Source organism: Pavona decussata, unplaced genomic scaffold, assembly GCF_977016875.1.
Source record: "Pavona decussata unplaced genomic scaffold, jaPavDecu1.1 SCAFFOLD_40, whole genome shotgun sequence".
In the NCBI taxonomy this organism is placed as follows: domain Eukaryota; kingdom Metazoa; phylum Cnidaria; class Anthozoa; order Scleractinia; family Agariciidae; genus Pavona; species Pavona decussata.
Genome location: NW_028145462.1, coordinates 3,770,001 through 3,784,927, shown reverse-complemented (window position 1 = coordinate 3,784,927; position 14,927 = coordinate 3,770,001). Strand labels below are relative to the sequence as shown.

At 38.3% G+C, this 14,927-nt stretch overlaps 1 protein-coding gene across 2 annotated transcripts in view; it reads left to right on the top strand.

The window, feature by feature from the left end:
• LOC146483274 (dynein heavy chain domain-containing protein 1-like) overlaps window positions 1-14,927 on the top strand; it is an 84,606-nt gene that overhangs the window by 3,533 nt on the left and 66,146 nt on the right. For both annotated transcript variants that reach the window (XM_085106337.1, XM_085106336.1), the window contains exons 3-11: window positions 4,149-4,323; window positions 6,066-6,284; window positions 6,434-6,556; window positions 7,075-7,131; window positions 7,391-7,495; window positions 8,781-8,882; window positions 11,281-11,478; window positions 12,287-12,457; window positions 14,064-14,369. In XM_085106337.1, the coding sequence (XP_084962463.1) occupies window positions 4,149-4,323; window positions 6,066-6,284; window positions 6,434-6,556; window positions 7,075-7,131; window positions 7,391-7,495; window positions 8,781-8,882; window positions 11,281-11,478; window positions 12,287-12,457; window positions 14,064-14,369 (1,456 nt within the window). The remainder of the gene's footprint in view (window positions 1-4,148; window positions 4,324-6,065; window positions 6,285-6,433; window positions 6,557-7,074; window positions 7,132-7,390; window positions 7,496-8,780; window positions 8,883-11,280; window positions 11,479-12,286; window positions 12,458-14,063; window positions 14,370-14,927) is intronic.

The window sequence follows — 14,927 nt, the reverse complement described above, 5'->3', positions numbered from 1 at the left end:
TTCTCCCTTCCCCCCTCCCCCTTATGCAATGTTGATGTGGAAAGTGATGCTTGCCAGGAAACTGTTCGTGACCCAAAAGACAACATTGAGTCAGGGGGAGGGGGAGGGGGAGGGGTATTTGGTAGTTTGCTTGTCTACAAGTGAACGCGCTTGGAAAGCAAATTTTTTATAGGTTTTGTCCACGTCAGACTCGTTTTCCAAATTATCGGTAGGCTAAAAGTTTCCACTGTCCACGAGCCGTGTTTAGTCGCACCAGTTGTTGTTTCTATAAGTAACGTTTGAGATGATATCATGGTTTGCTTTTGCGGGTTGTAACAAGCCCAAAATAGATCAAGGCAGTCGGGATAAACAACTTGCGTATCGTACTGGCTAGTTGGTTTCGCTTTTGTTTGGTGAAGTTTGTAAACGCACCGACATCTATGGATCTCTTGAAAGGTTATGAAATTGAGGAATGCAGTTCACAGGAACTGGCGGAAATGTTGTCCAAAGAATCCTTCCTTGGTAGTGATGACTGTGCCGTGATGAATTTTTCAATTCGATTATCAAATCCCGCGGGAGCATCAGAGACAAATCCCGCCATGTGCAAGGTGTTTTGCAAGCCTTAGTTGTGGTTTGCCAGGCTTGAAATTCGGTATGTAACGATTAACTTGACAATTTCAAGGCAATGATTCAATAAAAGTACGATTAACATAGATTTTCAACGGTTAACACCGACTGCCCGTAAAAAAGAATAGATAGTCTTTACCTTTTAATAGAACTGCCGTTAATCGTTGTTAATCGTTGTTAATCGTTGAAATGGCTACATGTCTTCCTGTTAATCGTGTAGAATGCTAGTATTTTGCGTTATGAAGAGTGATATGTCGACAAACGGGACAAAGCTGGATTTTACGCCAGGAAATGGACACATTTTCTCTTGGAGGATGTAACTGTTTACATTTCGGACATTCCTGTCACGTACGTAGTAGTTTGTAACAGAATCAAATAAAAGCGTGACAGCATTCCTTTCATTCCTCCCGCGAACAACACCGCTTTCGTGTGCCGTGTTTCAAAGACAACGAGTGTATATTGAATACAAGTATTTAATCCTCAGTGCATTGTCCTTTTGGTCATCCAGTGTCTATAATGTTAGCGATATATCTTTACAAGATGGTAAAATTTCTCAATAGCATTAATACGAAACACAAAGCGGCGTGAAAAAATACTGGACAATGGTTTTCAATCCCATTGCAGTTGACATGCAAAAGTTTGCACAAATCCGAGCTACATCGAAAAACGGGCTGAAATTCGACATAAGGCGGTTATGCTCCCAGCCCTTCAATTATTATGACTACCAAAATTCCTGCACGGTGATTGGCTTGTACTGTATATAAGAGTACAGACAATACATGTAAAAATGGCGTCATATTTAATGTGCGTGCTTTCTCAACAGAAAATAAAGCCAATTCCACTGGACGGTACTTATTCCATGTTTGTAAAAAAAAAAAAAAACCCAAAACAAATTGATTGCAGTTTTCTGTGGTCTGTACTCTAAAAGACCATAAAATGATGTTATAAAATGTTCAAAACTTGCCAGTGAAACCACTCGCCTGGGACTCGTGGTTCCACTTGAGTTTTGAACATTTTACACATACTGTACAGCTGTATGACACCATTTTCAGGTCTATAAGAGTATAGACAATAGAAAATTGCATTCGATTTGTACGTACAGTCCTTGACCTTGGACTGCATAACCACAAGATGTCTCCTATGGCACAGTTATTAGTTTTAAATACTGCAGATTCCCTACCTGGGCTGCCACCCAGTTGTGTCAGTCATTGGCTTGAGCTGCAATATAGGGCTTGTTGACATGTACAGTTTGACTTTCACTTAGTAATCTATGCTGGGATGTGGCATGATTCGATCCTTGTCTAAAGTTTTTTGCAGTTGATTGTGCCATGCCACTGAAAATATCCATTGCTCACCTCACACAAGGTTATTGAAAAGTCCAAGCAGGAGGTCTAGGCTCTCAAAGGATTTTCCAGAGGGGTGGTGTGGGGTGGGGGTCCAAACCAAGAAACCTTCCATGGGAGGGATATGAAAAATTTGTGGAAAAACTTGTTAATTTTTCTATCCTCTGCAAGGCCAGTGCATTGTCAGTGCATTGTCAGCCAAGGGTATTTTCTGTGTAACGTGTGTAAATTAAAATTATCCTATCTTGTCCCCATGCTCTTTCTTATAAAAGTACAGTGCAGGCCAGAATTAAGCGAACCAAAACATACGCGTAAAACGCGTCTGCTGCGGACGCGTATACGCGTCTAAAAATCTGCAGATACGCGTCTAGTCAGACGCATTAGTATGTATGAGCTAGCTCATTGTTTTCGTATTGTTGATATTTCATTGTTCTTTTGAATTGCCTGGGAAAAGATTGTCAGAAGGGTTTGACAAAGTATGACTTCACTTGTCGACTTTCTTGTAGAACCGGCTCAGTGCAAGAACAACTTCATGTTGTTGAGCGCATGGGACAACTTAAAAAAAAAACTTGCTGCGAGATTTACTGCATTTTGCAAACGAAATGATGAATAAAATCTGTAGAATTAAAGATATCAAGACTACAACAGTCAGACTACTGTGTGTGACAAGCTAAAAGAGGAATAAAACGCCGGGAATGCAGAGTTTAATTTCTAAATTTAAAGATCTGTACTTTGCGAAACGAGCTCTGCGTACGTAGACCGTGAAAGGATTTAACTTGTTTGTTTATATTTCTAACCGCTATTCTTATTTATTCCTTGCCGCAATGATGATTCGGGTAGTTCGACAATAATACAGTATTTGTGGATGAATCATTTAGAGTAAACAAATAAATTACGACCCGGAATAAAATCAGTCAATCCACCAAATGATTTTCTACAGACTTCGCTCCCCTCGCGCGCTTCGGTTCAGATTTGCTGACTTACCGAGAACTTTCCCTCATTCTACCTCAAGCATTTACTATCTCCGGCCGCAAAATGTAATCGTTCAGTTGACTTTAAAGATCCAAGGCAATTCCGTTAGTTAAAGGCTTAGGGTAAAATAGGAAACATCAATTTTGCAAAACTTCATTCGGGTCTAGTGTGAGCGATAAGATCGATTCCCCGGGACAAACCTAAAGCGTAAAACACTGAGAGCGTACTGAGTACCGCAACGCTTGCTGCATCCCTATATTTATGTTCACTTGGATAAAGCCATAATAGCAACTTTTGCAAGGTTGAGAGCTTTTTCTTATGTTGTAAAACACTGACAGAAGCCGTCGTTTCGACGTAGAAAGAAATTGCCACGCTGATGATAACATCGGGAAGATTTCAGTCATGTGTTAGGCAACCAAATTCCTGCACATGTATCAAGTTTCATTCGACAACAACACGATGTACGGAGGTTCTTGGAAGGAAAACTGGATGCTTTTTTATTCAATCAACACGAGAGCCACAGTGCCTTTCCAATTATAGCCAACTTGTGCCATTTTCACCCCTTCGAAGTAACCTCGAAACGCTCTCTTTTAACTCACAATGTGCGTGTGTAATTATTAAAATAACTTGAACTCGAAGCACTCACCAATTCTACTCACAAGTTTGCGCCCGTTCGTGCACAGAGCGCTTTGATTTCGAACAAGTAGTAGTCAACTAATTAGCTTAGATTTATCTCTTCTATAACATACGCTGAATATTTAATATCGCAGCAATATCGGCTTGGAGTTGTTTTTAAAGTCGCCAGTTTTCACGAAGCGGATAAGATTCGAAATATGATAGCTGTCGCTGGCTGATTCCATAAAATGCTAATTTTGTGTTTGTCGTTAAGCCGTTGAATTCTTTTGTTTTATTTGACAATACCACACAAAGAGAACTTAGGACGATGAATAACAATAGCAAAAACGCGCACATTTAGACGCGTCTAAAAATACGCGCATACGCGTTTTTGCTGCGTATAAAACGCGTCTGCGTAGTTCGCTTAATTCTGGCCTGCACTGTACTGGGGAGAAGTTATTAAAATACCAAGAAAATTCACTTTGGGTGATCATACAGTTGTATCCTTACACTGTAGTTCTCATGACCCAAGGAATTGAAGGAGAAAGGAGAAATTTCAAGCTGATCACTGTTAGGGCTTAAAGGGTTAAAGCTCTTGCATTTATCTCATAGCAAGCAGATCAAAGAAGGTCTTAGGAGCCAGGCAAATATGTTATCTGAAGCTGGTAAAGAAGTAGAACGGTTTTGTAATGATCACAGCTGGGTGGCTGAAATTCACAAGTTTATAACTTCATGGGGTGACTGTCACACAGATGCGTGGAGAGGGCAACCAGCCATCAAGATTGAGGTAACTTGAACATCACTGGCACATTACTCACCAAGATGTACTTTCCTAATATGTACAGTCAACTCCTTATAACTTGAACCTAATCAACGGAAATTGAAAAAGGTTTGAGTTAGCGGGAGTTGAGAACAAATGAGTGGAAATAAGGAAAAAACGGTGTTTAGTGAGTATTTCTGCTTGTCACATTTGAATCAAATTTAATTATAGAGAAGTTATTTGAGTGAAATGGAACATTTATTTCCAAATTTTATATCAGAACGTCACTTAACGTGAAACAAAACAAAGCAAAGTAGCAGGAGAAGACTAAGGTACTGCGAACTCGAACTGGACAGACACTTTTTTGTTAATGCAAAAAAAAAAAAAAAAAGACAGAATACAAACTTTAGGCTGCTTTAAAATAAATTATAAATTCAATGTTTTGGACTGCAGTACGTACCGGTTTGTTTTGCCCTGTCACAGCTTGGCAAACATGGTTTGAGTTATCCAGGGTTATATAGAAAAATCATTGACATGAAGGGAAACAAAAGTTGCTTCGAGTTAGTCAGGGAGGTTTGAGTTATTAAGGGTTTGAGTTACTGACAGAGGGTAAAATTACAGTATATGTATGATCATGGAAATCCAGGGGAAATTGATTTTGGTTTGAGTTAGTGCAAGGTTCAAGTTAGCAAGGGTTTGAGTTATCAGGAGTTGACTGTAGTACGTATTTCAATACCCAGTTACATGAGGGTTTTGACCGAGCATGAATGAATGAATGAATGAATGAATGTTTATTTCCCACAATTATAAGTAACGTAATAAGTACATACTGCAATTTTACGTTGAAGTCGGGAGGAAGACTAAAGAAACCCTTACGGGCTTTTACGAAGTAGTCCCCCCTTGATTCAAATTACATTTTTGAGCTAAATTAATCAGGATATCAGGTTTGGTGTACAAATAACAGTAACAATAAAAAGTGCAAGTAAAATTATGTAAGTTAACGCCTATATCATAATCATTGAAAGAGAAGGAATTGCTTCATTTTCTTTTTGGAAACATGTATAGAAAGAGATCGTTTTATTTCTAGAGGAGCATGCAATCAGAGCTTTCAATAAGTTTTAAAGTAGGTGGTATGGCTCCCATTATGCAGCACCAGCTGTCAGAGAGAAATATATGAAGCTGAAAAGTTCCCCTTAAACAAGAAGTTCCAGTATGAAAGGACAAACTCCTCCTTCCTTTCACACCTATTTGGGCATGAGATGCAAATTTAGACGCTGTTCAGTTGTGGCAAGTCATTGAGTCAAGCGTCCACTGAAAAATATGCCTCAAAATTTTCATAATCAGCAATAATATTGCTGTGATGATACTATGAAATTTTTAGAAATTTCAGAGCATAAACAACAGTACTGATAAACAACATTTGTTTTTTCTACAGCCCTTAGCAATAAAATAGGCTTTTAGTTTTTAGAATAAAAGTCTGTTAAACAACTTAGAAATTGATGTCATATATTATAAGGTTAATGCAGCTATATATGGTAACAAAAAAAAATATGTATATATATTAAGTCAAAATTGACCATAACTTGTTTACCAATGCTTAGGTATTTCTTAATATCTTAATATAATTATTGTCGCATCAACTGCTAAAATAGTGTCAGTAATGATCCACCAAATTATAAGTGCTGGCAAGTGCCAGAAACCATTGTGAGTTGCTTTAAACCACATCTTTTTTCGTAAAAATTCATGCTGCCTATCTCCTTAATTTACAGCAACAACTGAATCAAATCAAGGCCTGGAAAGAGCATGTTTTGAGCATGACAAAGAGTTTCTGCACTGAAAATGGGATCTTCTTTGTGGATTGCCATGAAGTGCAGCTCTCTCTCATGCCCCAGTTGAACAACATCTTCAAACAACTGGCTCAGATGCTGACCTTTGATGTCATCAGGCTCTCCGATGAGGTCGTCAAGGATGTTGATAAGCTATCAAAGGTAATTTGAATGAGTGTCTTGAGCTTATTCATACAATCTGCAGTTAAGGCAGTTAATATATTACAGAAACCTCATGGTCTAGGCCCTGGATGTTCAAAGAACAGATAAATTTATCCAAAGTGCTGACAATGTACATTGTTCCCTTTTAGCTGTTAACAGACCAAAATACAGACACCAAGGGGTTTGCTGATTTCATGCAGAAACTGTCAACTGTAAAAGAACATGTGCCAAGTTTGAAGGAGAAAGTGGAATACATCAAGAATCTTTATGAGGTGGGCATGCCATTAATTGCAGCTCTTGGCTACATTAATTTTATTGTTTAATAACATGTATTTTCTCAGCAATTGTGTGCATAAACATCCATGTCTTCTACATTGAATTGAAGCTTCAGTTCCCTGGCTGACAAATTTTTTCTAGGACACATAATTTGTAGATAGTTACATAATATAATATAAATATCAAATTTCTTGGAAAACAAAATGAGCTTTCAGGATCTAAAAACATTTAAAGCGTATTAAGCTTTTGATTCGTTTGTGGAATAAATTAACATAAAGTAACAGCACTTAACATGAATTAAGATAATAAATTAACATAAATGGACATAAATTAACCTCTTGCTTTCTTGAAAAAGATTCTGTGAAGGAATCAAAAGCTTGTAACACAGTGACTTTAATTTTTTTAAAATCCTGCAAGATAATTTTGTTTTCCAAATCTTCAAATGACAGAATCTGAAGAAACAATGTATTTTGATCTAATTTCTTGTTTTTGATTACAAATTTTTCTCTTGAAGGTGATAAGAAGTTGCTACAGACAGCTAACCCCTGAGGAGGAAACGGCAGAAGAGAAGGTATTATTTGTTTGAAAATCAGACAATGAATAAATTAATAACTATTTCAATTAAAAAAGATTATTTCTAAAAAATAGATCTTGGACTGTACGGCCTTTTTGTGAGGTTCTGTTTCTCCAAAGAACTAGTGGCCAAGCACAGGACATTAAAATATTTGGATCTTACTATCAGAGAGGTCTTAAATCAATTTTGTTAATGTTTACTTTATAGAGTACTCAAGTTGAGCATTTTAACGGAAATGTTTTTGTTGCGTGTTTAGGTTTGGGCCACATGGGAAGGATTCTTGTTTTGTCTGCAAGAGGCATCCGACTTTGTGGAAATGACCAGACCGCCAATTGCCGAGAAGTTGCTTGAGACTATAAGTGTAAGTGTGTGACTGTGATGTGCGACTTCTGTTAAGTGCACGCTGCTTGAGCGTGGTAAAAAAATTCTTACACAGCTCTCATTGTACCACATTATCTACACCTGTGATTGTCGTAGGGTTTGAACTAATAAATCAAACAGGAGACACAGTGTTTCATCACATATCAAACACCGAGAAGAGAGTTAAAAATACGACTCGTAGCGGAGTATTTTTGATGAACTTCGAGGTTTTTGATATTGTTATGAAACACTGTAACGAGTGTTTGATATAACTTCTCAAACAAACTGATTTTGAGGGAGAAATTAAGGATGCAAAAACGAGGAGTTTTTCATCAGATTTCCAAACACGTCACGGTGCATGATTTCCTTTGTCTTTGGCTTTTGAATTATTAACGAGTTTGAGAAATCATGTTTTAAAATCCTACAACATTTTACTCATCATGCACAGCAAGTTTTAGGTTTCATTGGTAAATAATTTGTATTACTGAGGCTTGTCGTCAGCAGGTTACATACAGCAAATAAAAGTCATACCATCTAAATGATAGCTTAATAGATCTGCAGCATCAGTCCTTCAGTGGATCAGACGATCAATTAAAAGGAATCAATAATAATCAATGATAATCAATATTGATTCATTTTGATTGAATATCATCTGATCCATTGAAGGACAGGTGCTCCAAGAGTTATTGAAGACGTGTGATAATTGTTATCACATGTCTCGAATAACTCGATGTGGTAGAGTGCTGGTTAGAGACACAGACTCGTAATCTGGACCCAGGGTTGAGTCCCCTCTCTGGCCTTCTTGTTAATGTCTCTGAGGGAAAGAATTGATATGGTAGCATGATGGCCGCGTGGGAAGAGTAGAAACCAAACATGGTGGAGCTTGAAGTCAGGGTTGTTTTTGAAGAAAGAAAAATTAATGCTTATGCAAACAAAGAGTGATTTATTTACAGGCAATGGATTTTCAACGTGATATTATGTGGTACTTGTTTTTACATTAAGGAAATTCCCAAACAAAGGATGGGTTTTTTCAAAATATGATGAATTTTGAAAGTGTTTTCAATAATTTTGGAAACATTTTTTTTTTCACAACAGCCGGCAACATCTTCATGAATACCGGTAGTCGGTAAAGATAACCCGAGCTACCAACTTCTGATAGGAACCCTGCTTAGAAGACAAACAACAGCAGGGATGAGGCATGAAGCAATGTTGGTTAGGTTTACTTCATAAGTCAAGTTGCAGAGAGGAGAGCATTCTGTAGCTGTTTTGGTTTCTTTTAATTCCAGACTCTGGAGCAAAATGCAGAAGATATAGGTGCAGCAGCCACGTCAGGAAAGTTCCTTGACCCAAATGAGAATCCTTCATCCATCCTACAGTCCATGAGAGAGGTAATGTTAATAAACGAAATGTGTTGGAACATGACATTGATTCTGTGTGCAAAGTCATTTATATTCCATGTTGTGACAGGCACTGAAGTCAGTGATGATGAATCCACTGTACCGAAGAAGATGGTGTCTGGTACATAATTCTTAGCTTCTTTCCATACAAAAACTGTAAGAACGCTAACGCTCATAAAAACACAGAAAAGTTGTCAAAACTTCAAACCTAGCATGCACAATGTTGTTAGTACAGGGATGAATTTTGCCAAAAAATATGGCTTTCTATGTGTCTATTGAATGTGTTACAGCCGCCATCTTTTTGCTGTACAGTGGATTCTTCATTTTGTTGTAAGATTCATGTCATTTGAATTAACTGGATCCAAATCTGGATCAGAGCTTTAATTAAGGGACCGGTATCCTCAGTTTTCCTGGGTACTTACAGTACTTCAAGTATTGAGCTTATAACAAGAAGTTTAAGAAATAATTTTTTTAGTGCCACACTGCTTTGAACCGATATGCACATTTCTCTTTATTCATGCGCTGGATATACACCTCTAACTTATGAAAAAGATTTAACTTTGAAATTGTCTTTAGTCATTTAGTTAGTCCTGAACCCTTTCTTGCAAATTAGATTATAATGAACTTATAAGTTCTTTTCTCAGCTTATTTCATTTTTTTTGTGTCTAAACCTGCTAAACACCACTGCATGAGCCCCGTAGTTTACTATAACAAAAGACTTGTTTAAGGTGGCTTACTACAGTTTTAATGGAGTATAAGGGCAAAACTTTTAACTCTTTTAAAAAAGGTTCCAAGCTGTTTTTCCCTTCACTATTTACTGTTTGCTTAAGTCTTTTACAATTCTATGTGAAATTTGAACAATTAAACGTCAACAAATAGCCAAAATGAGCGACCGAGCACCCAATGAGAGACTGGGCACTAGTAGGTTAAGTCACGTTTTTCTCAAATTCTACCCGTATGACCCCACCTGAAAAATTCAGGAATAAGAAATTGGGTCTGATTCAACATTCATGCAAAGTAAAATAAAAATCTGTAAGACAGTTTTTGTGCAAACTAAGAGAATGTGAAATCAAAAAAAGCTCAAAATCTGTCTTACAGATTTTTCAAAAATTTTGGCTCCAAACGTGATTCACCCGAACAAATCAACCGTGAAAATTTCATCATCAGTTGTACGGTAAGTTTTTGAGCAATCCTCGATCAAAGACAGGTTTTTACAACCTTGGACGAGAATTGAATTGCGCATGCCCTTTATTTAAGCGCGCGCTCATGTAACGCCATGTATCGCGTGCGAGAAAGGTACAGGAAATTAGAGCTCTTTTACCGAGTGTTTATCAAACTTTTTTGCCATATTTTTTAAGGCCCTAGGCTTGATTACATGTTTGAATGGAGTTTTGAAACTATCGCTACATATACCAAAGAGATTTGACGCCTTTCAAGTGCTGAAATGGTTTTTGTTACTTCTTGAGGTTACTTGTGTCATTTTTGCACGTGCGACAAATACTGACGTGTGGCACTGGCTATCATAGTGCGCGCTACTAAGTCTCGGAAAAACTGTAGTAGGCCACCTTAACTCTTTCAGCCCCGGTATCAACATGTTACATGTCTACACGTATAGAAGAAGCTGGCCTACATGTATACACGTATATATATTTTGAAGATTTTGTCTAAAAATTAAGGAATTCCATCTGTGCAGGCATAGACTGAAGATAAAATCCTTTCTGAGAGCCCACTATAGGATTTTAGGATCACAGCTTTCTGTCCATTTTTTCTGGTTAATGCCACCAATTCCCACACTTCTTTATGTTGAAATCCAGATCCCACCTTACTTTTTGAGTCATTTTCTGGTAATTATTAAATACATAGATGACACAAAAGTCTACAGGTCTTCATCTAGTGGCAAGAAGACATGCTTAACTTTTCTCTAAACTACGGTGTGTATTAAAACTACATGCGTGAGCTGTGTATGTTTTCAATATGACCACCAATGACAGAAATTTTTCTATTTGGTTGTGTTACCTTTTATTTCCTGAAGGCCAATACAGCCATACACAAAGGAGATGTATGCTGGTCAAGTTGGGAAGTCATGCAAGAATTATAATAATCCTGTATTCCACTACTATCCCTTAAAAAATTCCTGCATCCTGAACTCTCAAAGCCACGGAATCGTGCTCTCACTCCTAATTGAACTCTTGCTCCTCTTCTTAACTTACATTTAGAGTATCACCCATGAAATATGACAGATCTTGCATACCACCAAACTTTCTGTGCATTCGCCTCTCTTTGTTCCTCATATTACACTCATGCCAGCATTGTGCTTCTTTCAAATTCCTGACTTCCCAGTGTTTCAAAAAATTATCTAAAAGTTCAGTTGCTTCTGATTCCCTCACAGCTGAAAGAGAAATTTGTGAACATTCGCAACCGGCTCTCAGACCTGAGTAAGTGTCGGGCAATCATCCTAGGAGAAGAGTACGACCTAAAGCATGTTAATGACATCCTTCATGCGATTGAAAAGCGACAGGAATTGTGGAGGTATTGTGATGCATCATCGCATACCATACGGGAGTGGCAACAGACCGTTTTCAAAAAGGTACCCTTAGCTGCCTTTATTCACAATGTACAGTTGTCTTAGAACTACTGCTCGGTTAATGGTAATTTAAATGGCTTTGTGTGTTAACTAGCCAAAGGGTGGTTTCCTTTTCTCAAAACTGGCTGTCCTGATTAGTCAATTTGTAAATATAAATGTGTATTCCAAAATTGGCACATGTATGGGCCATGCTGAAGGAATGTGTCCCAGCTACCCTAAATTCTTACTAAAACACAACTAATTCAGTAAAACATGAAGTCACATGAAAATGACAAAAAGTTCTGTCTTATATACATGTACATGTTTAAAGTACCCAAAATCAGGGTTAGGTGCATTTCTGGACATAAGTGTGCAGTATCACAAGCTTTTGATCTCCAATGAGATTGCAAGTTAGGAATGAATGGAAAATTTTTGCTAAATGGGTCCCACCCCTGACCAGCTTACCTGTTGCACTGTAGCCTGGCCAACTGGCTCTGACAACATGTGAAGTGCCCTTAGTGTCCCATCACTGGATGTTCACCTTTTATGAAAGATTAAGGAACGATTGTACTTTTGATGTGTTTCCAGTGTACTCCAAAAGTCTCCTCATCTGATGACTTGAAAGAGAGTCATTCTTACAGGTGTCGCATGGTGGTTGTGTTGTTAGAAATTCTTTATTTTGGATGTAGAGCATCTTATTATCTGTATGTGCCACTCTACTTTGACATTGTAGCTGTGGACGCTTATAATGCTCAGGAATGATCACTTCATTCTCTTGCTTCTTTTGCAACCTATTCTTGTTTTAATTTTATGCTCTCTTATTCTCCTGTAGATGAATGTTCAAAAAGCAATGGATAAACTCATTGAATGGAACAATGCTGGAATGAAACTGAAGCAGCATCTTCCCAGAAATGATGAGGTCCTGCAGTCCTGGCTCACTCAGCTGGAGGAGTTCTCTCAAGACTTGCCTTTCTTACTTCAGTTGTCCAGTGATGCACTTAAGGTGATAGGCTCTTGCCTTTTTGACGTAATGTTTAAAACACGAGCAGCAGTGTTTTATCGGGGTTAAAAACAACAAGGCGCAGCCGAGTGGTTTTAGACTCGATAAAACACATGCTGCGAGTTTTTTGAATGGCTTCAAAAACATTCCTGGAAAAGCGTGTGTCAAGAGAGTTCATAACAATAGAGACATTTGGCACCAGGGTTTTTGCGTTAGCGGCAAACCGGAAACGGCAGTTTCAGGTTAGGCGTTTGGCGTTTGATGTTTATGGCTTCTACCGCTTTAGCTACACCTCTCACTTGAAGTGGCCGCCATATTGAATTTGCAAACAGCAGTAGTGCTGTTTTTCATACAGCAACGTAAAGATCCATGTTCGCCCTTTCGCTTTAGTTTACACCTAAACATCAACATAAAGACTTGCTACATACAAATCTGACATTTTTACCTTTCAAAAAATTGAAAAGTACGACTCAAATCGCTGAGGTAAATGACTTACGTGAAAACCTACCTCTTCACGTTGAAAACTGCAAACGTAACGTCAGAGCCTTGTCACGTGATTTCTAGCTGTTCGCCGTTTGAGGTTTTTGCCGAAAAGCCTGGTGCTAAATGTCTCTAATGATGCTTTTGTGAACATTGGAAATTAGCATATGAGAAAAACATTAAACACCACATACTAATAAGGAGGAGGTTTTATCGGATATAAAACCACTGCACGTGATGTTTTATCGACTATTTGATAGGTCAATGGGCTTATGAATAATTATTATTAATGAGTTTTTGAACATTTCATGATTGGGAGTTATATTTGTACCTTCAAGGAGTCAAACTTTTGCAAGGCTTCATATTTAGCAAGGTCAAGATTATCCTGTCATCCAGGACAAGGACAAGGAAAATTGCAGGGTTTTCGACAAGACAGACGTTTTTGCGTTTTTTTTATTGTTTTGTGAGTCCTAATGTCCAATTGTAACTCCCTCGTGATCAGACTGATGCTTCTAGCCACTTTGTTAAATAATCATCTACATCGAATCTCTTCTGTTTTTCTGTGTCATTTGCAATCTTTACCGTTGTATAATAATTATAATGAAGCCTTGTCACTGGAGGGCATTGTTCGTATAGGCATGGGTCAAGACTATTATCCCTTCTGTTATCAGTGTGACTGAGGCTTCTAGTCACTTGGTTAAATAGTCACCTAGATCAAATCATTTTTGTTTTTCTGTGTCATTTACAATCTTTATTGTTGTTTACTTGTCATTTTAATAACGGCCTCGTCATTGGAGGGCGTTGTTCAAAGGCATGGGTGAAGACCATAACCCCTTCTTTTATCAGACTGTGGCTTCAAGTCACTTGGTTAAATAGTCACCTAGATCAAATCTCTTCCGTTTGCCTGTTTCATTTACAATCTTTACTCTTATATATTTTTCATTCTAATTACAGCCTCATCATTGGAGGGCATTGCTCATAGGCATGGGTGAAGACTATAATCCCTACTGTTATCAGACTGAGGCTTCAGAGTAGCCACTTTGTTAAATAGTCACCTAGATCGAACCTCTTCCGTTTTTCTGTTTCATTTACAATCTTTACTCTTATATATTTGTCATTCTAATTACAGCCTCGTCATTGGAGGGCGTTGTTCATAGGCATGGGTCAAGACTATGACCCTTCCTGGGACTTCACAGTAGCGGACCTTCTCTCGTTCAATCTTGGCCGCTACAAGGATTTGATTGCAGCTATCTGCGCAGGAGCAGCAGCTGAATATGCCTTGGAACTTCAGCTCAGCCAACTGGCACGGGCGTGGCAGGAGAAGGACTTCAAACTCGCCAAGCACATTCCTCTATTAAGGCCAAGAATGGGGGGTGACCGGAAAAAGAGTGCCAAAGGGAAGAAGAAAATTGCACGGACTGGCTATGGCGCTGATGTAAGTATGAACATAGATTTTCTACCTCTTCACCAGGTTAGGAAGAAATGAGTGGTAGTTATAGAGAACAAGAAAAGCTTTGCAACAAGAAGAGCGATGGAGGGTTGTGTTCTCACAATGGGATGTCATTACAGGTAGCAACTAGCCTTTATGTCCAGCTTTCAAACAATTGAAGGAGTTGGTGCATGTAACTGACGTCTAGTGTATTTTAGTTCGCTTTTTGTTCCTTCAGCTCAGATTCACTAGTTTTCTTACATGTGGCTTTCAATTCCTTCAGGTAACGTTGCCCTAATGTTTTATCCATTGCTTTATGCTTTCATTTACAATGAAAACTAATTGTGTTCGAAGCAGGAAGAACGCTTCTAATACGGACTTGAGTCGAGATTTTATGGGACTTGTCGTGGATGGGTCGATGGATCTTGGAATACACATCTGGCATCCCCCGCAGATTTTTTTGCAGGGGTGGATGACATCACAAAGAGAGAGAGAGAGAGAGAGCCTGGGATCGAGATTGGCGACAAAGAGCCTGGTGATGCTGAACGCACTCTCTAATCCGCG